Source organism: Sminthopsis crassicaudata, chromosome 4, assembly GCF_048593235.1.
Source record: "Sminthopsis crassicaudata isolate SCR6 chromosome 4, ASM4859323v1, whole genome shotgun sequence".
NCBI lineage: Eukaryota > Metazoa > Chordata > Mammalia > Dasyuromorphia > Dasyuridae > Sminthopsis > Sminthopsis crassicaudata.
Genome location: NC_133620.1, coordinates 53,398,425 through 53,426,063, shown reverse-complemented (window position 1 = coordinate 53,426,063; position 27,639 = coordinate 53,398,425). Strand labels below are relative to the sequence as shown.

General features: G+C 36.8%; 1 protein-coding gene across 1 annotated transcript; it reads right to left on the bottom strand.

Annotated features, from left to right (window-relative positions):
- Window positions 1-1,114: 1,114 nt before the first annotated feature.
- On the bottom strand, window positions 1,115-24,724 carry MGST3 (microsomal glutathione S-transferase 3). The gene is made up of 6 exons (XM_074266481.1): window positions 24,584-24,724; window positions 9,397-9,520; window positions 6,206-6,279; window positions 5,011-5,068; window positions 1,861-1,933; window positions 1,115-1,366 (listed from the first exon to the last, which is right to left on the bottom strand). The coding sequence occupies exons 2-6, from the start codon at window positions 9,511-9,513 to the stop codon at window positions 1,230-1,232; spliced, it is 459 nt and encodes a 152-aa protein (XP_074122582.1). The 5' UTR covers window positions 9,514-9,520; window positions 24,584-24,724; the 3' UTR covers window positions 1,115-1,229.
- Between the last annotated feature and the right edge of the window lie 2,915 nt (window positions 24,725-27,639).

The following is a 27,639-nucleotide window of genomic DNA, read 5'->3' as shown; positions in this document are numbered from 1 at the left end:
TCATTTTAGTCCAAATAAAACTTTTTTTTTTTTTTTTTTTTAAAGAACTCTAGTTTCTTAGATTGGAAGACGTTTTTCTTCCAAGGGTTAGAATTCAAGCTTATGCTTGCTGTCTCCCTTAGCTAGCTAATCATGGTTTTAGAGTCTCTGAAGGAGAAAACAAATATTGCTCTAATAATCAACAGAAATGGGACTTTTATTAAATAAATAAGACTTGCAATACACTTGATGCTGCAATCCCCATGAGTCATGTGGGCAGTTTAAAGATAATTTCAGATTTAGGACCAAAAAAAATCAATGCTGTCCTGGTACAATGCTGTGCCTGGAATTAGGGAGACCTAAATTTAAATTCCATTTCAGGTACTTACAAATTATGACTCTGGGCACTCAGTTGTCTCAGTTTTAGCAATTGTACAATGGGGACAATAATAGTACCTATATACCAGGGCTATTGTGAGGTTCATATGATAAGACTATTTACAATATATGATAGGTAGCTTGTTTCTTCACTTCTTTCTTGACCTCAAGACTTATGCTAGCTCTAAAGAATATTCTGTTGTTGTCATTTAGCCCTGTCCAACTCTTTCCGACCCCATTTGGGGCTTTCTTGGCAAAGACATAGGAGTGGTTTGTGATTTTCTTTCCTAGCTCATTTTACAGGTGAGAAAACTGATGAGGTTAGGTGACCTGCCTAGGTTCACACAGCTAGGAAGTGTCTATGGCCACATTTGAACTCACAAAAATGAGTCTTTCTGACTTCAGGATCAGCACTCCATCCAGCACATCACTTAGAATATTGTTTACATTACATAAATTCTATACATGCACTATTTCTTTCCTCCCCTTCATAGTGGCTAATTTACAACAAAAACCACCCATTCATATAGAAGGTAATTGAAGCCAAATGTTATGTAATTTGTCTGATTAATTTCCTACTCCAAAAATTTCTTCAGATGAATTCACCTTTTTTATTCATACTAAGAAGATAAAAAGAATACCCTTTTGCAAATTTAATTTCTCAGAGGCAGCTAATTATTTTGGTAGTTCACGTGGCTAGTTATTTCTGTACCCGCTTTTCACCAAAGACCAAAAGTGAAACTGGTATTTCTGGAGCTATAGGTATGAGGCTGATGCCAAATAGATTTATTGTATTTAGAAAAAGAAAAAAGCACACTTGAATGTGAAACATTTATCATCCCAAAGAAGGAGATAGTTAAGCCTTTGTTTCTTCAGTGACAACTCTTAGGCCCATGGGACAAGCCTCGGTTCATCCAACCAAGATGCTGGAAAGCAGCGCATACAGTTGTGCCCATCAGCCCCAGGAGAGCAATAGAACCCACCATTCCTCGACTCCGCTTGCTTGGGTCTATAAAAGAAGAAAGAAGAAGTCGTCACCAGGAGGTTCCATGAAAAGTGTTTTTGGGTAGCAGGCACTTGATCTTCAGGAGGTTAACACAGAAAGTCATAATTTCAGGCTAAAGCTGTTATCAGCATTCAGCATACTATGTAGAAATATTATCATGAAACAGCACTACAGGGTATCTGATAAGACATGCTTTTTTGAGAAAAATTCTTTCCCATGTATTCCTGCTTTTTCATCCCAACTAGCTTTTTTTTTTTTAATTTTTTTTTTAATTTTTTTTTTTTAACTCTTGGCTTGGGGGAAACTCACCATTAACAAGTTTGAATTTCTAAATAGTGTTTTAGATAATTGATCTAAATCTCAGGCTAGTATATCCTCACACCCCCATTTCCATTATTACCTTCATTAAAGCCATGTTTAATTGAAAGATGATTGAGTAAATTATCCATTAATGGAACAAATTACATGTGGATGGAAGCTCATATAAATATACTCACCTCCTGTGTAATAACCATAAGCATAAAGTACACGTCCAATGATCCATGCCATTCCCAAGCCAGAAACTAAGCGCTAAAACAAAAGTAGATTTATTTCAATATCACCAAAAACCCCAGAAAAATATTAGATTTAATATCTATATTTGGCAGAATTTTTTTACACAGTTTAACCCTTTTAGCATTTGGCATATTTATATCTTCCCTTTTCCCAAAAGTCAGGTATATCTGAGAAGTTAGGCAGCTAAATGGGGCAGTAGATGGAGCACTGGGTCTGGAATCAGGAAGATGTGACTTCAGACCTGGCTTGGAACATTTAATTAGCTGATTGACTCTGGGTAGGTCACTTATCTCAGTTTATTTCTGTTTATCTCAGTTTCCCCATCTGTAAAATGGAGATAATACCACCTACCTTCCAAGGTTGTTGTGAGGATCAAATGAGATATTTATAAAGTACTTTGCACAGTGAGTGCCTGGTATATAGTGGACATATATAAATATTAGCTGCTGTTGTTATTATCTCAGTTTCCGTAAGCCCAGAAATACTGAAGTACAGATAGAATTCTGATTTGTTATTATTCTATGGATATTCAAAAACTTGGGTGATGACAGGGAAGGAGGGGACACTTATGGGGAAGATAGGACTTGTAAAATGGGTCAGGTGAACTGGTGACATCAGAAGCCACAGTCATGAATTCAGACAACCTTTAGGATTACCTCAATTTTCTTTTATCCACAGAATCAGGTGTTAGTCTTTTATGTTTCCTTATTCTTTTATTTTTTTTTTTTGTCATTCTTCAGGTCACACATTCATAAAGTACTTATGTTTGCATACAGTATGAGAGGTTGATGTAACTATATCTAATTTTTGTATATTGCGTTCCAGTTTTCCCAGATTTTTGTTAAGTTGTGAGTTCTTATCCCCATAATAAGGTCTTTGGGTGATTCAAATGCTAGAATACTATGTTTATTTTCTGATGCATATCATATATCTAATTGGTTCTGCTAATCAATCCATTTATTAAATACAATAACAATACTGTAAAAATAATTTTGAAAGACTTAAAACTTTGATCAAGGCAACTCTGGCCAACTATTATAGCAAAGAATCAATGAAGGATGCTATTTACTTCCTAACAGATGATAAACTCAGCATAGGATGAAACATATTTTGGGGGCATGGCTACTATGATAATTTGTTTTGTTTGACTATATTCTTATAGGAGTTGTATTTTTTTCCCTTCTCCAATATGAGAGGATGGTGGGAGGGAAAGAAAATAGATTTATTGAAAAAAACATTGCACTAAAAAAAGACTTTATGCTTTCACTAAAGTCCTATTGCATCACTTAATTATAACATGGCAGTGCTTTGAGTCTGCCACATCTATGCTGTAGATTTGGTGATGAAAAAGAAACACAAGTAACTCAAACCACAGAAAATGTCATCAAGCTGGAAAAACTGAGTGAGAGCTACACTGGGCCTCAGAATAACCTTAGTATAGAGATTGGCCAACAAGTTGGCTAAAAGGTGAACTTAGCCACTGTATATTTTGAAAATTATCTGAGAGGTTATATGTAACCTGCCATGATCTGCTGTAGTGGAATGAGCAAACACACTGCCAAAATCCAGGATCCTTGAAGATAAAGTGATCTATGGAGTCTTGCAGAACTACTACTCTTTGCTATAAAGTAGTAACCACCAAATGACTTGATAATAGTTTAAAAAAAAAAAAAAAAGATCAGTGAAACAGATTAGGTACACAACATACAGAAGAAAATGAACACAGTAGCATAGTGCTTGATAAATCACAAATTACTGGAGTAAGGACTCGTATGTAACAAAAACTGTTCTAAGAAATTGGAAAGCAGTTTGACAGAAATTAAGTAGGGACAAACAACTTAAACCAAGAACAAGACAAATTCCAAAAATATTATTTATGACTTATTCATCAAAGGTAACATCATAAGCAAATTAGAACAAAGAAAAAAATATTTTTCTGTTCTATTGATACATAACCAAATAAGAAATGGAAAGGACAGCAAAAGAAAAAATGAAGATAACAGAATTTTTAAAAACTTCTGTACAAACAAAATTAATGTAGTTAAAATGAGACAGGAAATAAGTATGTAGGGAAACCTTTGCAAATTTCTCTGATAAAGTTCTCATTTCAAAACTATATAGGATATCCCAAAAGTCTTGGAGTAGTTTTAAGCTGTAAAAAATCTTAAGCTATGAAATCTTAAATCTTCCCTAAGACTTTTGAGGACATTTTTATAAAAGGAATAGATTCTAATGTATAAGACCAAGAAATAGTGATTCCCCAATAGAACAGTGGTCAAAGAATGCAAATAGGTTTCAACAACAACATAAAAACACCCTACATTACTAATAATTAGAGAAAGGCAAATAATAGAAACTTTAAGGTTCTACTTCGTATCTAGATTGGCAAAAATGCCATAAGAGGAAAATGACAAATTTCTGAGGGGTTACAGGAAGCTGTGAATCAATGGAACCTATTTTGGAAAGCAGTTTAAATTTCTCCCCCAATAGATTGCCTTTATTTCAGTTATTCTATTACCATTAGGCCTATACCTTAAAGAGATCAAAGAGAAAAAAGATCTATTTGTACAAAAATATTTATAGCAGTTCTTTTTGGGGGAGGGGTGGGAATGGGGAGCTAGTATTGTAAAGAACTGGAAGCTAAGGAAGAGCCCATGTTTTGGGAATAGCTACGCAAATCATGATATATTAATGTAATCGGACATCATGGTACCACCGACAATGGACAATTTCAGAGGAAACTGGAAAGATCTCTAAAAACTAATGAAGAGTTAAATGGGTAAAAATAAGAACAATAATTTTTACAATGACAATAAAAGAATAAAGTGGCTTTGAAAGACTTTAAAACTCTGATAAAATGTAATGGTAAACCCTGAATCCAGAACACTGAAAATGAAGCTTCTGAGTCAGAAGTGATAGGCTTAAAAGAGAGAATGAGACATATATTTTTGGACATGGTCAATATGGAAACTTGTTTTGCTGGACTATGCTTATTTTGTATATATTTTTTCTTGATTATTCAGTTGAGGGAGGGCAATAGGATACAAAGATAATACTTTCATAAAAATAAATAAAATGAAAATACCACTTACAGGATGGTAAATGCCTCCAACAGTTAGAAAGAACAAATAGGAAGGATACACTTCCAATCTGAAATACAGATACATTAAGATTAATTCTTCAGAAATGAAAGTTTTGTTTAATATGTTTTCAGCAATAGAGCATCTTAACTTAGCACCCTCTCCTTCCTCTCCTCCTGCCCACACAAATGGGTTGCAAAGGATGGATTAAGCCAATGGCAATCCCCCATAAGGGTTAGAGGTCACTCTTCCCTTCCTGATCAGGGAATCAAGGTCTGCTCACAGTATTTAAAAAAAAAAAAAAAAAAAAAAAAGATGCTATAAAAATTTGCATTTGGAATCTTATCTGGTCAAAGATTTTCAGGAAACTCTGATTCCTGGTGTCCTATTTTGTTAGCAACTAGTCTTTTTTTTTCCCCCTAAAGAAAATGTTTAAACATCACAAATATAGAAATACATTTAAAAGGATTGTACATGCATAACCTTTATCAGATTGTTTGCTGTCTTGGGAAGGAAGGAAGAAAAAAATTGGAACACAAAATCTCATAAAAACAAATGTTGAAAACTATCTTTAAATGTTTTTGGAAAAATAAAATACTATTAATGAAAAAAAAAAAGAAAATGTTTGTTGATGTATACCTTCCTCTCCTTAGATATTACAGTACTTTCCAATAAATATATACCCTTCTTCACATACACAAAAATTAAGCAGAACTTCTTCATACAGCAACTGTGACTGATCAAGTAATATTATATACCCAAAGTCCACCAATTCTCTGCTGTTATGCCTAAACTGTGCTCCAATATCAGCCCTTTGGAAGCAACACTGGATTTGATGTCCTATAGTTATTCTCACCAGAGTTCTTATGCCTACTTAGAAATGGTTACCATGATTGTACACTTGTCACTTAGCACTGAGTGATCAATGCTTGCAAGAAGCTTAGAGAGCACAAATAATCCTTTTTGCACACACTAATTTCAACATTTTTTGTCATGTAGTCTCTTGCTTGGCTTATGATCAAACCCTTTCTAGCCCAGTAGAACCTGCCAGTACTTATGGCTCATTGACATAACCCTAGCAATTTCAGGCTCTCAGAAGGAAGCTTTGGAATAGGAGGCAGAACACTCAGGAATTCAGGAATTTTTCTGATTGCCTGACAAGGACAGAAACTAGAGCCCCATGAGCAAACCTTAAATCCATACTCACGTATTCTGGTGAGCTCTCTGAATGCAGTTGAAAATGTGCCCATTTTCAGGATCAGTACTGTACATGTTGGGATACTAAAACAAACACAGAGCACATGTTAGTCCTTATGCCATAGGTTCACATAATTTAATGCAAATTTTCGAAGGTATTTTTGACAGATATTCAAAATTATTACTGGAACATACTCCCTCCTTACTTTCAGCTCTTTAAAGGTTTTACTTGCTTCAAGACTTAGATGGCTTTTTCAGAGGCAGCCCTGCTTTCAGCAGCTACTTTGTATTTATTTATATAGTTACATATTATTTCCTGATAGATTATAAACTCCTTGAGGGCACAGACATTTATTTTTGTTTTTCTATCTTCAGAATACTCATCGATACACCCTTTGCTTTATTTCTAACAATGAAAAACTCATGAATTTTTTGAGTGACAGCTAATCTGTCCTGTATTAACCAGAAAGAAACAAAGTTTTGAGTCAGTGACGGTCTTAGAGGAAGGGGGAGGGATGGGTAAAAGAAATTTAACTCTAACAAATAACATAGTTTTAAAAATGACATGATATAACCTTAGGTTCCAGATTATGTTCAAAGAGTAGTCATTCTTCAGATATTTATTGTGCCAGAGATTCTTTTGGGTTTTTATGGGGATGTAAACTGACAAGAATCAAAGATGCTATATTTCATAATACTCAGCAAGTAGTATCTCTATTTGTTAGACAAATATAATAACCATTAAAAAATTAATTCAAGGGGGCATCTAGGTGGCACAGTGAATAGAATACCAGCCCTGAAGACAGGAGGATCTGAATTCAAATCAAGCCTCAGACACTTAACACTTCCTAGTTGTGTGACCCTGGGCAAATCACTTAACCCCAATTGTTTCAGCAAACAAACAAACAAAAAGTTAATTCAATTAGTAAATTTGTAGCTGCTTGACAGACTGGCTATAATGTTCCAAGTTACTTTACTAAGGTTTGGTATACCTTATATATTTTCTTTAAACAAAGTTACATAGATAGGTAAAAAGTTCTAAAAGAAACTTTACCAGGGCATCTAAGTAACACACTGGCCTTAGAGTTAGGAGGATTTGAATTCTAATCTGACCTCAATTACTTCTGTGTGGAAAGTTACTCAATCCTGTTTACCTCCAAAAATGAATGGATGAATGAATGAATAAAAGGAATTTTACCTAAATAATTCATTTGAGGCAAAAGAATCTCCATCCCACCCCAAAAATAAATTGTCTCAAAAGTCTTAATGTAGTTTTAAGCTTTAACTTAAGACTTTGGGGATATTATATCATCATATACATCAGTTATTTAAGAAAATACTACTAAAGCCAAGAAAACCATATTATAGCAATATTGGTGCTGCCCCCAATATAAGCTAGACCAGAGTCTTCCTTCCTACTCCCCCAACATGTGTAGTCATTGTGCATACTTTGTATATGTCACAAATATGCTTGCCATCCTGGATTCTGCAGAATGTGTGTGTGTGTGTGTGTGTGTGTGTGTGTGTGTGTGTGTGTGTGTGTGTGTTTGTGTGAGAGTATGTGTGCGTATATGTGTGTGCATATGTATGTGAGTGTGTATATGTGTGTGTATGTGTGTGTAGGAGAGAGTGGATGCCATTCCTAAGCCAGTTATAAGATCCTATCATTTACCATTCAACCTATAGCTACAAATTCTTTGTCAGGGAAGGGTTGGCAGGGAAGATACCAAGCTATTTCTTACCACACCCTTCTACCAGGGCAGGCACTTTGGAGAATTGGCTTCCATACAGTGATCAGAGTTAACTTGCCCACAATTCCTTTCAAAAGAAAGCTGACTCATTGAAGCTAGCTAGCTTCTCATGTTAGTCAAAATTTCCCTGTTTTAAATTCTTGAAGCAAAGTCAACATATTCAGTGTGAGAGTGGGGGTGGGCAGAATCCTGCCCAGTTTCTACTCTTTTGTTATAAACTGCCTGAAAAATGCCAGGCTTCAGACATTTATGAGGTTCCCACTGCTATGGTAGATAGTGAGGAAACAAATACCAATTTTTCTGGGGAGATTGAAATTAAGACTGAGAATAGCTCATATTTATTATACACTTTATAGTTCATAAATTTTTTTTCTCCAAAGAAAAGATATTGAAGTTATTTCTCTCTGATCCTTTGCAAAGGAAGGGGAACGGTTAGAATGTTCTATGTGAAACACTGCATATGTCAGATTTCCCCCAGACATTGCTCGACTTTACTAAATATTTTTCTCTTTCTCTTTTATTTTTTTTCCTTTTTCTCATTTAAAAATATTGATTTATTTTTTGTTTATAAGGGATAGATCTTTGGAATTAAAGGGGGATAGAGAAATAGGAAAATCTGGGCTCTATAAAAATAAAATAACACCAATACAAATCTATTAAAAATAAAATACCTCCTAACAAACTTGTGGCTAGTACTAGCATTATTTTTTTCTTCCATTTTAGAAAGAGAAAAACAAGCTCAGAGAATGACCTGATGACATCCAGCTGGCAAGTGTCATAGCTGAGTCTGAAAATGATTTTTGCTAACTCCAGGTCCAGCGCTCTCAAATATCAGTTTTGCTATCTAGTGATCCTGCTAAAGGAATTTCCAAATTCAGGCTGAAGTTTAATTTCATATACTCCACTATTCTAAAACAACTTAATGAAGCCATTTTCTGAATAGGGTATTGAAGTTTGGCACCCAGCACTATGTCTAGCATATGCAGGCGCTTAGTAGATTCATGCTGACTAATTGACCACAGAATTATGAATCACACTTTAAAAATATATTTGGCTCAGAACCCTGCTAACTGCAGATCTGTAATCATAAAAGTCAACTGTCATACTATTAGACCTAGAAGGGATCTTATTTTTACAAATGAAGACACTGGGAGGGTAAGTTACTAGTCCAAGTTCTGCTAAGTGGAAGAAGTGACATATGAACTCAGGTCCTCTGTGATATACCGCCATATCTGGTACCTTCCAAATGGTAAATAAACATTTAATTCTATCTTGAGATAACCAAGTATTTCACTCTTCCTCCCTTTCCTCTATCAAAGTATTCAATGGTAACATGTCTTTGCAAAGGTTGCTATCATTGCTAGCCTACCTATCTCCTTACTTTGAGAGCCAAAGGCTTCAAGATTAGTTTGTAAAATAAATAAAGAAACAGCCGATAGCCTTCACTTACCTCCACCTTGTACTTCTTCCGGGCTTTGCCTACATTGATGGCAAGATGAGTGACTAAGATGAAACTGGCAGCACCAGTGAGAATCACAAAACCATATTCCTTTGAGAGGACTGCCATCTTGGCACTGTTGGAGAAAGGTACACACTATTAGGATATTAGCAACTAGAATTCTAATTTTCAATGTGGTTGGAAAAGAGATTGGGGAAGGATAAAGGATGAAACTCAAGCCAATTTTTATCTAATGGAAGAATGAATAAATTAATTTTATTATTGAATAAATGTGTTGTACTGCAACAACAAGACTATATGATAATCAATTCTCTTGGATGTGGTTCTCTTCAACAATGAGACGATTTAAACCAATTCCAATTGTTCAGTGATAAAAAGAGTCATCTATACCCAGAGGGAGAGGACTATAGGAACTGAATGTAGAATGCAACATAGCATTCTCACTCTTTCTGTTGTTGTTTGCTTGCATTTTGTTTTCTTTCCCAGTTTTTTTTCCTTCTTGATCTGATTTTTCTTCTGCAACAAGATAACTGTATAAATGTGTATACATATATTGGACTTAACACATTTTAACATATTTAACATGTTTTGGAGTACCTGCTATCTAGGGGAGGGAGTGAGGCAAAGGAGGGAATAATTTGGAACAGAAGGTTTTGCAAGGGTCAATGCTGAAAAATTACCCATGCATATATTTTGTAAATAAAAAGCCTTAATTAAAAAAGTGTTGCTATCTATAAAAATATTTCTTAAGCACAGAATATATATAACACACTATGCTAAGCACTAAAGATATAGATAAAAACAAAAGCAAAAACAACTGCAAGGCAATTCTTACTCTCAAAAAGATCACATTCTAATGAGGGAGACAATATATATAGATTTCAGGTAGAAAGGACTAGGGAATTTGTAGTACGGTGGTAAAGCAGATATACTTAAGATCATTTTCATTGATGAAACCACATATAATTCTAATGAATGATCAGACAACTACTAAGGATTTTGATGGGTAATTTTTCAACATTGACCCTTGCAAAACTTTCTGTTCCAAATTATCCCCTCCTTCCTCTCACCCTCCTCCCCTAGATGACAGGGTCTCCAATATATGTTAAATATGTTAAAGTATATGTTAAATCCAACATATGTATACATATTTATAGTTATCTTGCTGCTCAAGAAAGATCGGATCTAGAAAGAAAAAAAAAAAAAACCTGAGAAGGAAAACAAAATGCAAGCAAACAATAACAGAGAGTGGAAATGCTATGTTATGGTCCACACTCATTTCCTATAGTTGGTGAGAACTTTCTTACCTAGATCTTCAGTGGAATAGAGGGCATTCCAAAAAGGGATCAAGGGACCTGGGTATAAATGCTGACTCAACTTACTAGCTCTGTATTGGTAGGAAAGTCATACATTCTGTCTTAGTTATCACTGTAAAAAATAAGGATGCTACATCTACTTGCTTTATAGGGAGCTGGGTTTAAAGAGAGTGCTTGTATACTCGTTTAAGTTTTATAGATAGGCTATATATTGTTTTTCCCTTTTGTTCTGATTTTTCTTTCACAAAATGACTAATATGGAAATATGTTTCAAATGATTGTAATATATAACCTATATCGGATTGCTTGCTGCATTGAGGAGGACAAAGGGAGCAGAGGAAAAAAGAAAAAAAATTGTAACTCAAAATCTTACAAATATGAATGCTGAAAACTATCTTTACACATAATTGGAAAAATCAAATACTACTGGGGCAACTAGCTGGTGTAGTGGATAGAGCACGAGCTCCAAGTCAGGAGGACCTGAGTTCAAATGTGACCTCAGACACTTAACGCTTCCTTGTTGTGTGACCCTGGGCAAGTCACTCAATGCCAATTGCCAAATGTCAAAAAACAAAAACAAAAAAAACCAAGTACTACTGAAGTAAAAAAAATATATATAAATATACATTGTATACGTACATCAAAACACAACTGGAAGAGAGGCAATATGACAGAATATTAAGACCAACCCAAAAGACTGGTTTTCACCTCCTGTCTCTTAAATAAACCAGTTGTAGGATCATGGACAATTGCAGAACTTTCAGACAATTCTAAGACCTAGTGTTTTATAGTTATTGATCTATGAAATTGGAACAAAATAGTCCATATTTTTATTTTATTGCTTTCCTCCACAAACTACATTTCAGTCACCCAGGATTGTACCTTCCAACATACTATACTTTATCTCCATTGTGTCATTCATTCTATTCCCTATGCCTAGAGTGACTAAATTCCCCCTTCTTTGCCTGGTAAATTCCTTTAAAGTTCAATTCAAATCTTCCTCGACACCTCTTCTGTGTTCTTTAGTTGACAATGACCTCTCCACCTATATAAGATATTACATAGTATTTTGGTTTATATTCATTATAGGTTATATTTTAGTTACTTGTAGACATGTCATATCCTTGCTAGACCAGAAGCTCCATGAGAGCAGGAATTAGTATGTTAACTAAATTTTATATTTCGAACAAAGGGCTGTTTATAGAATAAATACTTAGTAAATCTTCATGAAATTAAACATGAGTCTTGGTTATGTGAAAATAGCAAGAAAAAGTAGATATATAATTTTATAATGCTCTTACTAAATAAATATCTTATCAGGGAGAAAAGGTATGGACAACCTTTGGGTAGGCTGTACAACTCAGATTTCCTAATAATTCCAATAAAGATTTATTTATTACTTACTCTCTGCTCAGTACTGTTGGCGCAGACATGAGTAATAAGAATAATAGCTAACATTTACATAGTACTTACTTTGTGCCAGGTATTGTACTAAGCATATTATAAATACTATCTTATTAGAGCCTTACAATGATCCTAGGAGGTAGGTGCTGTTATTGTCTCTATTTTATAGATGGAGTAACTGAGGCAAGCAGCAGTTGCCCAGGATCACAGTGTCTGAGGCCACATCTGAACTCAGGTCTTCCTGAGGCTAGGGTTGGACAAACTTTCAAAATCCAGAAAAAGCCTACTTGGTTTTTCATGGAGAAAGAAGGGTTTTGTGGGGTTGTTTGGGCTTGAAGTTCACATGAATTGTGTTTTATGTGGAAATTCAGAACAGCTCAGCTTCTAAATCATTAAATCAGAAATGCAAAAAGCTCTTCCTGCCCAGCTCTTGTATGGTGGCCAGATCCCAGTATGACCCACAACTGGCAGTGCTCCTCTGTGACTCTGCAACTGGCAGCTATGGCTATGAGAGGCCTGTTCAGCAAGGCCCAGACAGTGAGGAGACAAGGACTTTGGCCCTTTCCCACCAAGTTTTTAGATAATTTTTAAGAGTTTAGATAATAAGTTAGAGGAATAAAAAAGATAATTTGAGAGCAATTATTAATATAATAGTATCAATTCATTCTAAAGGCAAGATTATATGTATGGCTTAATAAGTTACATAGAAAGAAAAGAGGGAGGATAGGAGAGAAAAAGGGAGAGAAAGAGACAGAGTGAGTGATAAGGACAAGGAGAGAAAAGCAAAGAGACCTCCCTCTCCCTCCCTCTTCTTTCTTTCCCTTTCCCTCTCTCCCTTGCCCTCTCCTCTCCCTCCCTCTGCCCCTTTCTCTCTTCTCCTTCCCCCTGCCCCTTTCTTTCTCCTCCTTTTCTCCCTTCCTCACTCCTCTCTGTCCCCCCTTTCTTCTCCTCCTTTCCTTCCCTTCTACTCCTTCCACCTCTCTGACCCTTCCCCCATCAATCTACATCTCTCTCTTTGCATAATTATCTCCTTTTTAATGCTCAGAACAACCTCACATGTTATCTTTCCATCTTGAAGATGAAGACAGATTCAGAGCAATTCTCTAAGGGTACAAAGTGATATCTGATGATTTCAGGACTCAGATTCAGTTCTGATTTTAAGTTTAACTAGCAACAAAAATCACATTGCAAATGGCATTAATGAAGGGTCCCTAAACTGTTTCCTAACCCCTAAAATGGAAAAAAATAGCTCCAGTTTTTGTATACATATCCTTTGAGTTATTTTTCTGCCTAGACGTAAGCAAGCTTTCAAGTACAATCACTTTCCAAGTCACCTAGTATTATACAACCCTAAATTTCTTAAGTGGCCACTATATATTAACACACTACAAGAAGCAGGCCCTATGGTGTAGAGGATAAAGTTCCAACCTTGGGAGTTAGAATGATGTGTTCAAATCTTGTCCTATTTGCTAGCTATGGGACCCTCAGCATATCACTTAACCTCTAAGACTCATTTTTCTCATCTGTAAAACAGGAAAGAGAGGGAAGAAAAAGAACCTGTCTTCAAGAAGCTTAAGATACTTCTGGAATATGCAATATGGAGACAATTATAATACTTGAAAAATTATGGCAGGCAAGAATACTAATTGGAATAGGGGAAGTCAGAAAAGGCTACCCAGAAGAGGCAGCAAGGCTAGCTTAGACCTGAAAATAGACAAGAAGAGATAGAATGTGGAAGGACTACATTTGGGATAGCTTTAACAAATGTACAGAGTTGGGAGATGGAGTTATAGTTTAATTTGAAGGAAAGATTATAGATTTCAAGATAGAAAGTAGTTAGATGTCATTTAGCCCAAACTCAGTTTTACAGATGGAAAACTGATGAGGTTTTAAGTGACTTGCTGAAGATCACTTGCTGAAGAAGGTGGTATGTACTAGAGGCTAGATGGGACCTCAGTTACCCAGTCCAAATTTGGGGCCCTTTTCATGGTAATGAATCACGTCTAAATGAAAACTAAATTGATGGGGCTCTTAAATAACTAGCTAAGGAATTTGTATTTTATACAATTCTTAAGGGGTTGATGACAATCAAACTTGTACTTTGGGAAATTATTTTGCAATAAGTGTGGGGGATGGATTGGGGAATAGAAGACTAGAAAGAAAAAAATAGAAGTCTGCAACTCATAGACCAACTTGAAGTCATTGAATGACCCATAGAGAGAAAAAAATTAGAAGGATGCCAATTTGTTGACACTCCCCCCTCCCTTTTACAGACACATAGTGGGAGTTGGAATAGTACCTTTAGAATAGTCAAAGAATACTTAGGAAACCTCCTTTGTACAAATGTCACTGACATTCCAGAAGTTTGATATTTACATGAGTTTACACAAGTTCCTCTCTTAAAATGCTAATGGTTTCTAAAAGGAACAAAAGTCACAATTTCATGAATTAATCAACCTTTCTTAATGGAAACTGAATTCTTAACACAGATTTGGAATTGTGATTGCAAGAAACAAAGGAAGCAGGAATAATTTTGAAGCAGAGAAGTTGTGTCTGTGTGTGTGTGTGTGTGTGTGTGTGTGTATGTGTGTGTGTTGGTGTTGTGTTGACAACTAGGTGAAGAAGATGAAATGGGATAGCTACAACAAAACATGGAAAAAAAAAACCTTACCAGGCTTTTAAGGGTTATATGCTAGATACTGTAAACACAAAGACAAAGACTAAAGTCTTTCCTGTCCTCAATGAGCTTATGATCTATTATCTGTTATTATGATCTATTAATCCTTTGGAGGCTGGGTGCAAAATACAGAAAGGGAGGTGGCAATAGACAAATGTTACCTACACAGTTGATATTATTAGCTTCATTCAGTACCCTATCAAAAAGAAAAATGCCATCACCATGAAAATGAAATCTGGGGCATTATATATATATAGGATATAGGGAGAAGCTGGTTTTAGCTAGACCATTTAAAATGCCCTACCAATGTCATTCTCATTTAGAAGGTTTTAAATACCTGAAAGGTTAGAGACATATTATTCAGAAAAAATCTGCTGTGAATAAAGGGCAAACTGTATTAATTAACATCAATTCTAAATGTATTTCAAGGAAGACTGAATAAACTGGAATAGGTATTCCCTTCATATGCAAACAGGACCTCTGAGTCTGAATGGCTGATCATCATGATTTATTTTTGTTAGAAGGAAGAGGCCAACTATCTAGTTATGCGTTTCCTTGAGCTTAGCTAGGTTCATCCTCAGAACTAATCATCAGGCCCATATGAGAAGACTCTTCGAGAGTGAAGCAATTTATTTTGCACCTACTATGTGCAAAGCATTGTTGGAACTCACTTGCTCTACTGGCATTGTCCTTTTAAACCCAAGGTCATCTCTCTGCTATCATGAGGAAGCACAGTCAGGTTTTTATGGTATATACTCAACACTTTGAACAATATATTAAAAGAAATGGTGAGGGATGATAGGAACAACCCCTCCCCCCCCCAATTCCCTCCTGATCTAAAATAACTTGATCAATACTTGCAGCATTCTTGCTCCTTGGCAGTCATCAACCACACCCTAGAGAGTACTTTTCACAAAGTTAACATCTCAGTTATCTAAAAGCCAAATGACTGGGTGTTTGAGTAACTGATAAAACAAAGGCATATAGCTACTCCCTTTGGGCACTGAACCTTAGAGTCTTTCGTTTTCCTGGGTGTGTCATACATTTTGTCACTTCAACACACATTTGATAAAGCAGTCTAACAATATCCCAACTAGATCACAGACAAAAATGAACAAGCTTAGAGTCAAGAACAATGCCCTGCAACATTTGGCTAGAGACCTTTCAAGTTCATATCCAACAATTAAAAACTTTGAAGCTGACCATCCAATTACTACTGAATTCATCTAATATTACCTAGTCTACCTTATTCCATTTAGTCCACAATAATATGAGACTTTATCAAATGCCTTGCTAAAATCCAGGTAAGTTATAGTAATTTATCTACAACATACTTGTGCATTTTTCAGGTTAGTAACTCTGTCCAAGAAAAAAAATTTAATCTGGGAATATCTAGTTAGATTAAAGACATTATGATGATTTGGGAACATTACTTTGTTCTCTGTCTCTCTCTTTCCCTTCTTCCCTCACTCTCCCAGCTCCCCACATATTCACTATCTACTCCTGTAATAATAGTCTGGAATTTTGCCAAGAATCAAACTCAAAGTTCATAGGCCTACAATTTTCAAGTTCTATTTTCTTTCTTTTTTTTGAAAAATGAATAGATGTATATTTTTCCTTGATCAAGACTAGTATCCTTTTCATTTTCCAAGATCTTTGCTGATTGTGGTTTTTGAATTTTAACTGTTAAATACCATGATATTTAGAAGAATAAAAATTTTGAGTAGGAGTTAATAATTAAGAACTAATTAAGCTGAAAAAGGGTTAAGTAGTGAGAAAGTGGTGAAATAATAGAAACACAAATCAATCTCCTTAATATGTTTCATGAATTTCTACTTCAGCAATCTCTTCTTTTCACCTGTTCATCTGTTATAACCGGATCACCCAGTTCACATGGGCCTCTCTCACCTATGAACACCTTTAATATTTGCCCATCACCCATTTAGGTCTGCAATGATTTGAGATGGATCTGTTTTCTCAGACTATAAATTCCTCAAATGCAGGAGCTCTCTTGTTCCTTATATTTCTATCCTACTCAATATTTTGTGTTCAGAAGGAACTTAAAATATTTGAAGACAGTTATAGAGCAAAAGTCAAACTTCAGCAAAAGAGGAAGACTTTTATCGGGTTTGAAATAAAATGGATAAAGCCTAGACTTTGTTCTTTCCCCCAACATTTGCCAAAGGAGAAAACTTCGGAGCCAAGTAAGGTGGAGCAAATCAGACTAAGTCTGCTAAAGGTTATTTTGTTTTGCAAGTGCTTGGTTAGTCTTTCTCAAAGCATACTTATTGGTTACTTCTAGGGAGGTATGCTGGGGTGGGGTTTGCTCAAGAAAAGAACTTGATCCCGGGAGTTAGTCTTTAAAATCACAGATTTAGAGTTGAAAGAGATCTTGGAGATTATTCAATTCTTTAATTTTACATATGAGAAGACATGTAGAGAAGTTAAGGGCTTGCCTAAGTAGGTGATAGAGCAGAGATTTGAACCTAGATTTCCTGATTTGAAGCCGGTGCTCTTGGTTTTGGTAAATTTTTCAATTTCAAAGATATCCATCCTCATTAATACTATCAGGACTATCAGAAATGGCAAGTAGATGAGGCTAACCCTAGCTAAAAGTACATTGTCTATGTGAGGGAACTAGTTTTCACATCTCAATCTGAGCTCGGTTTCCTTCTATTACAAAGAATGTAATTCAATTATATATATATATATATATATATATATATATATATATATATATATATATATTTCGGGGGGGGGGGGAAGAAGGCAATTAGGGTCACAAAGCCAATTAAAAATGTCAAATGTTTGAGGCCATATTTTGAACTTAGGTCCTCCAAACTTCAGGACTGTGTTCAATTATATTTTTAAGACTTCATGTGGACTACTTCTATCCTCATAAATGTAGATGATCATCCTCTAGTATGAATTGAAGACTTCCATTCTAAAGAGACTTCTTGATTCTGTATGTTGCAGTACTCATTCAATGATCTTTTAAATAAAACTAAAAACAAACCCAAAAGTCCCCTCAATGTAAGTGTGATTAGTGGGGCTAAAATTTCCAAAATGGTTTGTGTTTTGAATAAGGGTCTTAACATGAACACAGAATTCTTGTTCTTTTCCAAGAATTGAGATGTAATGTCAGCATGAGAGATCGTGCAGAATAGTATAGTAGTTAAAAGTTATGGAGAAAAACATTTTTATGTTTTTAGGATTGGGGTAAGACTTGATCTCTTCTATTCCTTCTATCCCTTCTACTCTGGGATCCCCTGGATACTTGGACTGTCTACAATAAATACAATGTGATTTGGGAAAATGTTTCCTCAAGATCCTGGGCTTAGAACATGGGAGTAAGGCAGAAGCAGGTTAATCTGCTCGTAAATTTGCCAAGACACAGTGGCACAAGTGAATCCAGAAACATGAGTTAGAGAGCAAAGTTCTATGGAATCAGGTCTTAAAAAGCGCAGACAGTGGAAAAATGATTTTCTAAGATCAGGAATCTCCTAAGAAATGGGAAAGATATTAACTATAAATTCATGCTTATAATCTACCTAAAGCCTAAAGGAAGAAATCTTTTGGGCTTGGCTAAGGAAATGTCTTCCTGTTCCTGAGCCAGGAAACTAGATTAAATTCCCAAAGGTAGAATGACTGTTCAGATTAATAGAACAAAAAGAAAAAAACTAATCTGAAGGCTCATATCATATAGAACCAAAGGACAAAACATAGCAGAATTAAGTATGAAAGAGCAGTGTTTCCCAAACAAAACTATATTGTGATTTTGTTAATAAACTAGTCACAGCTATTGTCAGTGGTGGAGGGGGAGGGGGAAGATTGGGTATCATTTAAGCTTGTGAGATTAATAGTAGGAGTTTGTGGTATTAAGAGTCAAAGTAGCCTGGGAAAAATTTTCTGCTGAGAAACCATTGGTTAGGAATCTTATCTCAGACAAGCCCAAAGGGACCATATGCTTTTCTTTGAAATTGTGATTATTACAAACTCCCAAAAGCATAAGAATAAGGAGGATCTGCTGTAGAAAGACAGAGTATCTGACTCTAAAATAAATGACCCAGTTCTTCATTTTGTTTTGAAACAAGTTTTAGAATAAACTTTGACTAAGGTACTTTCTTCTTTCGAAGTGTCATTCACTGCTGACAATTTTTCAATCATAAGGACTTGACCTAATCTTTTCTCCAATTTTGTTCTTCTGGATCCATTCTTATCTTATTTAGGCAGAAGTACTTTCTACTGCATCAAGATCAAGGCTAAGCTGACAGTATTTCTGAATTATACTTAAGTGAACTCAACTGGGTGTGGGGCCTTCTTGACCAAATTCTTTCTTTATAACATAGCTTATTTCCCACACAAAGTTCCTTTAACCAAAACTTTATACTATGAATTGCTTATTAAAAAAAAAAAAAAAAAAAAAAAAAAAAAAAAAAAAAAAAAGCTCCCTTCCTTATATTTGATACCCAAGTTAGGTTTTATTCCTCATAAAAAATATCAAAGTTCTAGGACTACAATTAATTTTTTTAAACCATGGATCTGTTTAGTTTTAAATTTTAAAAGCAATCACTTTTATTAAGCTGTAGCATAGTGTCGTGAATTCAAGTCAAAACATGTTTTAAACACCAGCTAGGACAAGACACTATGAAAAATCCCAGTGCCAAAAATGCCAGTCCCCTGCCCTTAGGGAAGTTGTGTTATATATGGGAAGAAGAGTTGGAGTATATAGCACATACACTTAAGTAAATTATAAGGTAGTGAAATTGTTATGCTATCAAGGGCTAAAGAGTGACTTTCAAAAAGATTAAAATAGGAAGAAATTTTCTTAAATTGAAAGCTTGATTTTTCACATTAATAAAGAGTGCCAGATAAAGCATCTCTTTAGGAATGGACTATTTCTGATTCTTTTCTCATTCTTAGGCCTTAATCCAGGTGGGATAACAGGTCACCAGGCAGTGGAGAGTCATGTCTCTGCTCTCCAGCACTATACCTGGATACAACAGGAGTACAGCTGGTACTGCCTGTGAAAGGTGTGAGAAGGATTGGAATTTGGCTTTATTTAAGTAAGCATAGCTAGAATTCCAACTTTCAGAATGAAAGGTCAAAGGGCAGTGCTCTTTAACAGAATTTTTAAAAAAGTCAATACCTATGAGAGGCAGCATGGCATAATGAATATAGAGGTGGCCTATGTATGATCTTTGAAGACCTAGATTCAAATCTCATCTTTGACATATACTCAATGACTTGGGCAGATCATTTAATATCTCACTGTTAGAGGCAACTCTCTGGGGCTGTAAATTGCAAAGGAGATACCAAGTTACTATATGCGTGGAAGGAGTTTCCTCAGGCCAAGTTTTCTCTATGCTAATGAAATGACACATGGGTACAATGACTTAAAACTTTTCCATATCTAGGCACATTACATCTAACATGACACTTCTTGTAAATACTATCAGCACTGAAGACACTCACCTAATCCATTATCTTCCCCTTGGAGAGAGACGAGATAGAGGGATCACTGATGCAGACATTGCTTGATGCTTAGCTATATGGGACAAACTCTCAACTGGTACAAATCAGCTTTATGAAGGTCAAAACAAGGACTTTACCTATTACCTTTTCTCTGACTAGACTTTGGTATGAAGAGATATTGAAACACAATCTGAAATGAAACTGAATTTCTTCTTCTCTCTCTCTCTCTGTAGAAAGGAGAACGATTCCTAATTTCCAGTTTTTGGAAGGTATTAGTTTTTCTTCACGGTGTTTGCTGTATGACAGCATACTGATTACTGTATAATTGTATGTATAGTATACATATATATAACATGTATAACCATGATAACCTTCCAGTTGATTCATTTGCCTCGACAGTCCACAAACTGAAATCCTAAGACAGAAAGGAGATTTTAGTCATACTTAAGGAAACCAAAAGAAGCTACAGAGGAGAAACAGTTACAGAGGAGGAAAAGCCAAGACTGGAAAAAAATTTAAACACCACCCCCCAAAAAAAATCTAAGAAAAAAAATGCGGGCAGCCTAGAGCTGATTCTCAGGAGCCTGCAGCAGCATAGGCTGTGTTTCAGCACCACCAAATGGGAGGTGTTTAGCTCCAAGATGATTAAATTTCTGCAGTTTTATTTAAAATATAGTCAGAGGCACATTTTAATCTGCAAATATAAGGTATTATTTTTTCAAAATTCTGTGAATGGTCAAACTGAGGCAGAGTCACAATTACCACTAAAGAGTTGGGGCTTGATCTAGATGAGAGTTACGATTCTGGATCTGATTTTATTAACGGGAAATGCCCTCAACTAATGCATGGCATTAGTCCCCTTCATTTATATAACTTTGGAGAGTTATCTAAACTAGAGGTTTCAAACACCTGACTAAATGAAAGTGAAGTGTAAAATTCCAGAGTGTGGTCAAAACCAGATTACAATGTAATTGGGAAATGTTTAATTCAATAAAAAAAATATAATAAAACACAGATAATATTAATTCGTGGTTTTTAAGTAAATTGCTGGGCAGGGATTCTTATGATTACTCTTTCTATTTGAGTTTGACAGTACTGAAATAGTGCGATGCAGAGGCTAGTGAGTGTCAGAAACAGAAAAAGATCCTATAACTCCCTAGATCTGAATCCAGCTCTCTTTCTGCTTAACCATATTGTCTCGAATTTGTAAACACTATTACTAAAGTGGGAATGATGATAGATATATCAAATTGAATTTTGTAAAAATAATTTACAATTGCTTTTGAAATGCATCTTTTTTTGTTTGCTAAAGTGCTTACCTTCTTAATTATATTTTGCTTAGTCAAATACTTATATTAGCTTGATTCTAAAAACAAAGAAGCTGGGTAGTGAGGGAAAACAAATAGACCAGAATGTAATAGAAAATGAGCAAAAAGTATTGTCAGACTTTTAATTCTGGAAAATCACTTTGGAAGGTTATATGGAGAATGGAGTGGAGAGGAGAGAGTTCAGGCAGGTGATCAATATAGAAGCTATTGCAATACTTTAGGCAAGAGGTGACAAGGGCCTGAAATAGAGGAGTAAATATATGTAACCAGAGAGGTGGGAACACATACAACAGTAAACAAAGTACAGACAAGCTTTGGTAGCTACTTGCCTGGGAGATTAGGAGGATGTGGTATCTCAACAGTTACAGGAAGTTGGGGAAGAGAAGGTTTTGGGAAACAGATAAACGAGTTTGGTTTTGGATATAGTAAGTTTTAGAGCATGAAAAGGATAGTTCAAAATGTCTAATAGTCAGATGTGCACATCTGGGAATCAACTGCATAGAAATAATTAAACCCAAGGGAGTTGATGAGGAAACAGAAGGATGGGGAAAGAGAAAAAAGGAAAAAGGGGTCAGGAGAGAGCCTTTGGGAACATCATTAGAGGGTTCTACAGATGAAAATACAGCTAGATTGGGGAACAGTCAGATGAGAGGAAAACTAAGAGAAAGTAACATCATAAAAATGTGAACAGAATATTTATTAGGGGGGTTGTGACTCAAATGCTTCAGAGAGGCCAAAAAGGTTGAAGATTGAGAAAAGACTATTTGATAGTTAAAAGATAATTGACAATTCTGGAGTAAGCAGCCTCAGTTGAATGATGAGTTTGTTTAGAAAAGTGAAAAGTCAGGACTCATTTATAGGTAACTTTTCCTCCCTTTATTTTGGCAGCTGTTTGTCTCCTAGAAAAATGGATTGGAGAAAGACCTAAGACATGAAGGAAATCACTGCAACAGTCCAGGGGAGATGATAAAGGCCTGAACTCCAGTGGTAGGTCTGTGGGTAATGAGTGAATCAAAAGACAATTTTTGCTTTTGTTTAAGGCTTTACTCAGAGTCAAATAATCTGACCTTGATAATTAATGAGACCCTGAGGATTCTGGGAAAATGGCAGAGTAAATCAGAAAATTCCAAGGTAACTAATGAGATTTTAGAGGACCTAGAGGCTTTCAAAACCGGGCCATGATTGAGAGTCCACAATGACTTATCATTATCACTATATATAGGAACATCAGTGTCAGAATATAAATGAACAATTTTATTCTTTCAAAAGGGTGAAAGGATCCTAATTCACCGTTTTCATAATACAAATGAGGGATTTGATGCCCAGAGCACTGGAAGGCTCTGCCCAAGATCACAAAGGTAGGAAAGGGAGAGAATTGGGACCTGAATCCAGTTTTACAACTTCTTTCCAACACATTATAGGTGACTATTCTGGTTTCATCTTTTCAAAATCCATTTAAACCCATCCAAGACTCATACTATGCACCTTAATCGAGGACTTTAAAAGTCCAGAAGATCATGCCCTTTCAAATGCTGCAGTGTGATGTGTGCCCAATAACCTTGAGTCTCTTCCATTAGCTGTAGATTGCATGTGATCAGCAATTTTCTCAAGAACAGCCTCCTGTCTACAGGAGAGAACTCCCATGTAGGCTTTAACAGGCATTTGCTAACTCCTCCTGAAAAAGCTAGGATTTTAGAGTTAGGGGATCTGGATCCTAGACCTAGCACTCCTACTTGCCACAGGCAAGTCATTTAACCTTTCTGTGCCTCAGTTTCCCCATCTATAAAAATGAGGGAATGGATTAAATGATACCTGTTAAATGGAATGAATAATATTATATTAAATGATAGCTTTAAGTCCGCAGATTCAAACGTTCACTCTGGCTTCAAGGAATTCACAGTAACAAATGTTGTAGCTACAAAAACAAAAACCCAAAACAAAACCTCCAAGGATCTCATCCACCATTCCTACAGCCAGGATTCTTCTCCTGGTCACTGACGATTGCCTTCAGCAGCCTTCCTCCCCGGAGTTTAGCCTTTAGCTTTCCGCTTTTCCTCACCCCTGGGGCTAATACTTAGCTAGTAAACTCTAGAGATCAAAAAGGAAGGCATTGAAAGCTGAAAGTTTGACTCAGAGCCACAACTTCAAAGAATGAGTCAAAAGCAGCAGCCCTTCGCCCCTCCTAAATCGCGCAGCCCCACCCTAGGATCCTCCGGGTCTCTCGGCATCATTGGTACTTGGAGAGCGTCCGCAAATGCCAAGTATTTTAAAGTTGCATCCCATAGACTGCCCCCCTTGTCCCTGCCCCCCGCCCCCACATGCCTCCTGGCATTCTGGAGCAGTAGTTGGTAACTACTGCAATAGGAAGCAAACCAGTCTACACGTGCAGGGCCAACGTTTTCTCCAAGCAGGAGGACGAGAAAGCCCCAATTCCCTGGGCGGTGACCGGCTCCTAGCAACAACCCAGCCGCCCCCGCCCCTGCGTTCCCAAAAGGGAGCCTTGCAAGTCGCATCCGGGGCTGCCCGCCTACTAGGCCAATGTCACCGATAGCGGCCCGCTGCAGCCCTAGCCCCGTGACCTTCGGTCCCCACCCCACCCAGCGCGTACTTTCAGTTCTGAGAGAAGACCCGGGGAAAGCGCTCGGGCAGGCGGCGCCCGCCAGATGTGCCCCCAACGCGGGGAGGGACATGGTCAGAGTAAGGGAAGCAACCAAGAAAGACTTGACCTTGGAGCTCCCTTTAGGCCACTCAACCCATGACCCTGCTTTCTAATCCTCCCAGCCGCGATTTTGACAGTTGGGAAGGGGGAACGACTTGGGGAGCAAAGAGACAGCTTTCTAAATTGAGAAAAAAGAGAGAGGAGTCCCTCAAAGGAGGCTGGGGGTCTAGGTAGGGTCCGGAGAAGGAGAAGCGGGAGAGCCAGAGAGAAGTAGTGGCTCCGTAGTCAGATTAGCAGTCCACAGCCCCCAGGCACTTACCTAAATTTCCTTCCCCCAACTGCGCTAGCTCTCGTAAGGCGATTCGAGCAGGTAGTAGAGCACTCTGCGGACAAACGGGCAGAGAGGAGGAGGAGAGGAGGAGGAGGAGGCTGTGCCCAGAGTGGACCACGCCCTCGGGAGAACCCCTCCCCTCCCTATCCATAGCTCACGCCCTTCCCTTCTCCCTCCCCTTCTCTAGGGCGGGGCTCTAGGGATGGGCTCTGGGAGAGGAATTTGCTTGTAATCGCGGGAAACATGGCTGGATACTTTTCTGCAGTGCGACACCCTCTTTCACAGGCCCTAATCCATCACTGTGCTCCTTTGTTCCCAATTCCGGCTCCCGGGACGCTCTAGCCTTTCCTATCTTCCAGCGGGCTGCAGCTGGAGCCGAAGAGCAGAGCGTTATTTTCGCCTCCGCCGAGCCACCGTACTTTTTTCTTCGTTCTCTCTCCTTTTTTCCCTCCCTTTTCCCCTCCCTCCCTCTCTCTTTTCCTCTTTCCTTCTATCTCTGTCTCTCTCCCTTTCTTTCCCTCTCTCTCTCTTTCCTTTTCTTTTTCTTTCTCTTTCTCTCTTTTCCTTCTTTTCTGTCTCTCTGTCTGTCCTGGTTACCACTCTCATTTTTGATCCTTTCCTTTCTCAATCTGGCAGGACCACACTGCGGAAACTCAGCCACAAGGAGGGCGGCGCCTCTGCCCCACTGACTATTTTAGTAGAAGCATGAGAATCTGACACGTTAAAGTTAGTTTTTTTTTTTTTTTTAAAGCCTAGATTTTGGGGAGAGTCTGACTCTATTTGTACTCCTAATTAATTATTTTTATGCTTAAGAAATTCCCCCCCCCCCCAATATTCTTCTTAACAGCAAAGAGAAATTTGGTCAAAAATCCAACTAACCCAAATTTCCTCCTTTAGGAAAGGAGGGAGAAATGTTGTCCTTCAAGATGCGGTCGCTAAGAATTTGAACCAAGATTTAGCTAAGTGGGTAGAGAAGAAGAGACATGCTGGAGATGTTTTACTTAATTTCTCTTTGGTGATTCAGTTTGAGTCTTGCCTGATGCTTTGACTGTACATCCCTCTCTCCCTTCCTCTCTTTTAATAATAGCTAAGTTTTATAACCTTATTATGTGTTGAGCGCCATCTAAAGAATTTTATAAGTACTATCTCATTTCTCGTTTGATTATCACAAGAGCTCTAGGAGATAGGTGCTATATTACAAATGAAGTCAAGTGACTTATCCAGGATCAGAAAGGTGGTAAGTTTTTGAGGCTAGATTTAAACCAGGATGAGGATCTTCTTGATGTGGGGGAGAGGGACAGTTCTCTATTTCCTGTATCCTAAGATTCTGTTCCTAAAAGGAAGGGACAAAGGGCTACTTCATTTTAGGTTATATCTACTCTTTCCTTCAACAGAATAGCTAAACTGCCTCAGCTGTCCAACAATTCATAAGGAAGGCAAGACAACAAGGGCAGAACCAGTTTCAGGTTATTTTTAAAATGCTAATGCAGAAGATGGTAGAATATTGTGAGTTGGAGTGAATGGATGACGGAGAGAGGAAAATAAAGGTGCAGAAATTTTGAGGTGAGACCCAACAAGCTAGATCATTCTAAGAATATATATATATATATGCAGTTGGGAAGACAGATGAAAAGTGGGACAAATTTGCCAGCATCTCCATAGTGACAAATTTTTCTTTTTAAATTATTTATGATAGTGGTACAACCAGAAAAATCCAGGAGAATGGCAAAAATTAATTAGCATTTAGGAATAGTAACCCTCTGAACCCAACAGAGGTTGGCAAACTAGCAAGTCTAAGATCCAAAAATCTAGATTCTAAGATCCAGACTATACCAATTTATTCCTCTAAACTAAATATAGAAATAGAACATATGATTTCAACATGGGCCCAGATTTTCATAGACTCAAGGTGAAAAAACTTTGAAGTCTACATGATGGCCCATTATTCCATCCAACATTTTAAAAATCAGATCATTTAATTGGTTTTCAAAATTGTGGGATGGTGGGGTTCGAAAACCTCAACATATAAGGCTTTAGAAGCTATCATTAAAGATGCAGCTACAATTGCTCTTATGACTCAGTGTCATGACCTTAAACTTCTAAAGTTCTCTGTGCCCAAATCTCAAATAGTGTACAGCATAGCCTAGTGCAAGAGATAGTCTTAACAATATGTAGACACCAAAGGGAAGACCAGGAGCAACAGGAATCTTGGGCTTTATAACTCTGCAGTACTAGTTCTATCTACTGTCAACACCATTAGCTCTGTTATTATATTATTCGGGCCAATTTGGGAAGATCGTTCTAGAGGTTCTGGATTTTCCTGCATTTATATATTTGCAATCTTAGACTAGAAGAGAAACTGGTAACTACATTAGGACTTTTGATGATTGAGCTCTTAATTCAACTAACCAGCTTCCCTGATTGTTTACACCTTCTAAGACCCTTCACTTTTTTCACCTTTCTTCAATTAGATTTAGTGATGAATGTGACCTGATTGCCCTACAAGTTCTTGGGAGTAAATAGGTTCATACTTGTAAAGTAATGGGTAGTTTCTTTTTCTCTGTTAGACTACAGGAAGTTTGCAATATAGCTGTAGCTGGCTGCTGGTTTTCTACTTTATTATTAACAGTTCAAAACAACTAAACAGATCCTATGAAACAAGGATCTAGTGTACTTGTGTTCAGAATTTTGTGCACATTTTTTTTAAATTTAAATTTTATTTTATTTATATTTTTTTCACAGTATATATGCATGAATAATTTTTTAAAATAATATTATCCCTTGTATTCATTTTTCCAAATTATCCCCTCCCTCCCTCTACTCCCTCCCCTTGATGACAGGCAATCCCATATATTTTACATATGCTCCAATATAACCTAGATACAATATATGTGTGTAAATACCATTTTCTTGTTGCACATTAAGTATTAGATTCCGAAGGTATAAGTAACCTGGGTAGAGAGACAGTAATGCTAACAATTTACATTCACTTCCCAGTGTTCCTTCTCTGGGTGTAGTTATTTCTGTCCATCATTGATCAACTG

Bases quoted from the DNA above. Each gene is read 5' to 3' on its own strand.
- MGST3 (XM_074266481.1), bottom strand. From the start codon at position 9,513: ATGGCAGTCCTCTCAAAGGAATATGGTTTTGTGATTCTCACTGGTGCT. The intron at 6,280-9,396 runs GTAAGTGAAGGC...TGTTTGTTTTAG, and splicing joins GGAAGAAGTACAAGGTGGAG to TATCCCAACATGTACAGTAC. The intron at 5,069-6,205 runs GTGAGTATGGAT...TCTGTATTTCAG, and splicing joins CAGAGAGCTCACCAGAATAC to ATTGGAAGTGTATCCTTCCT.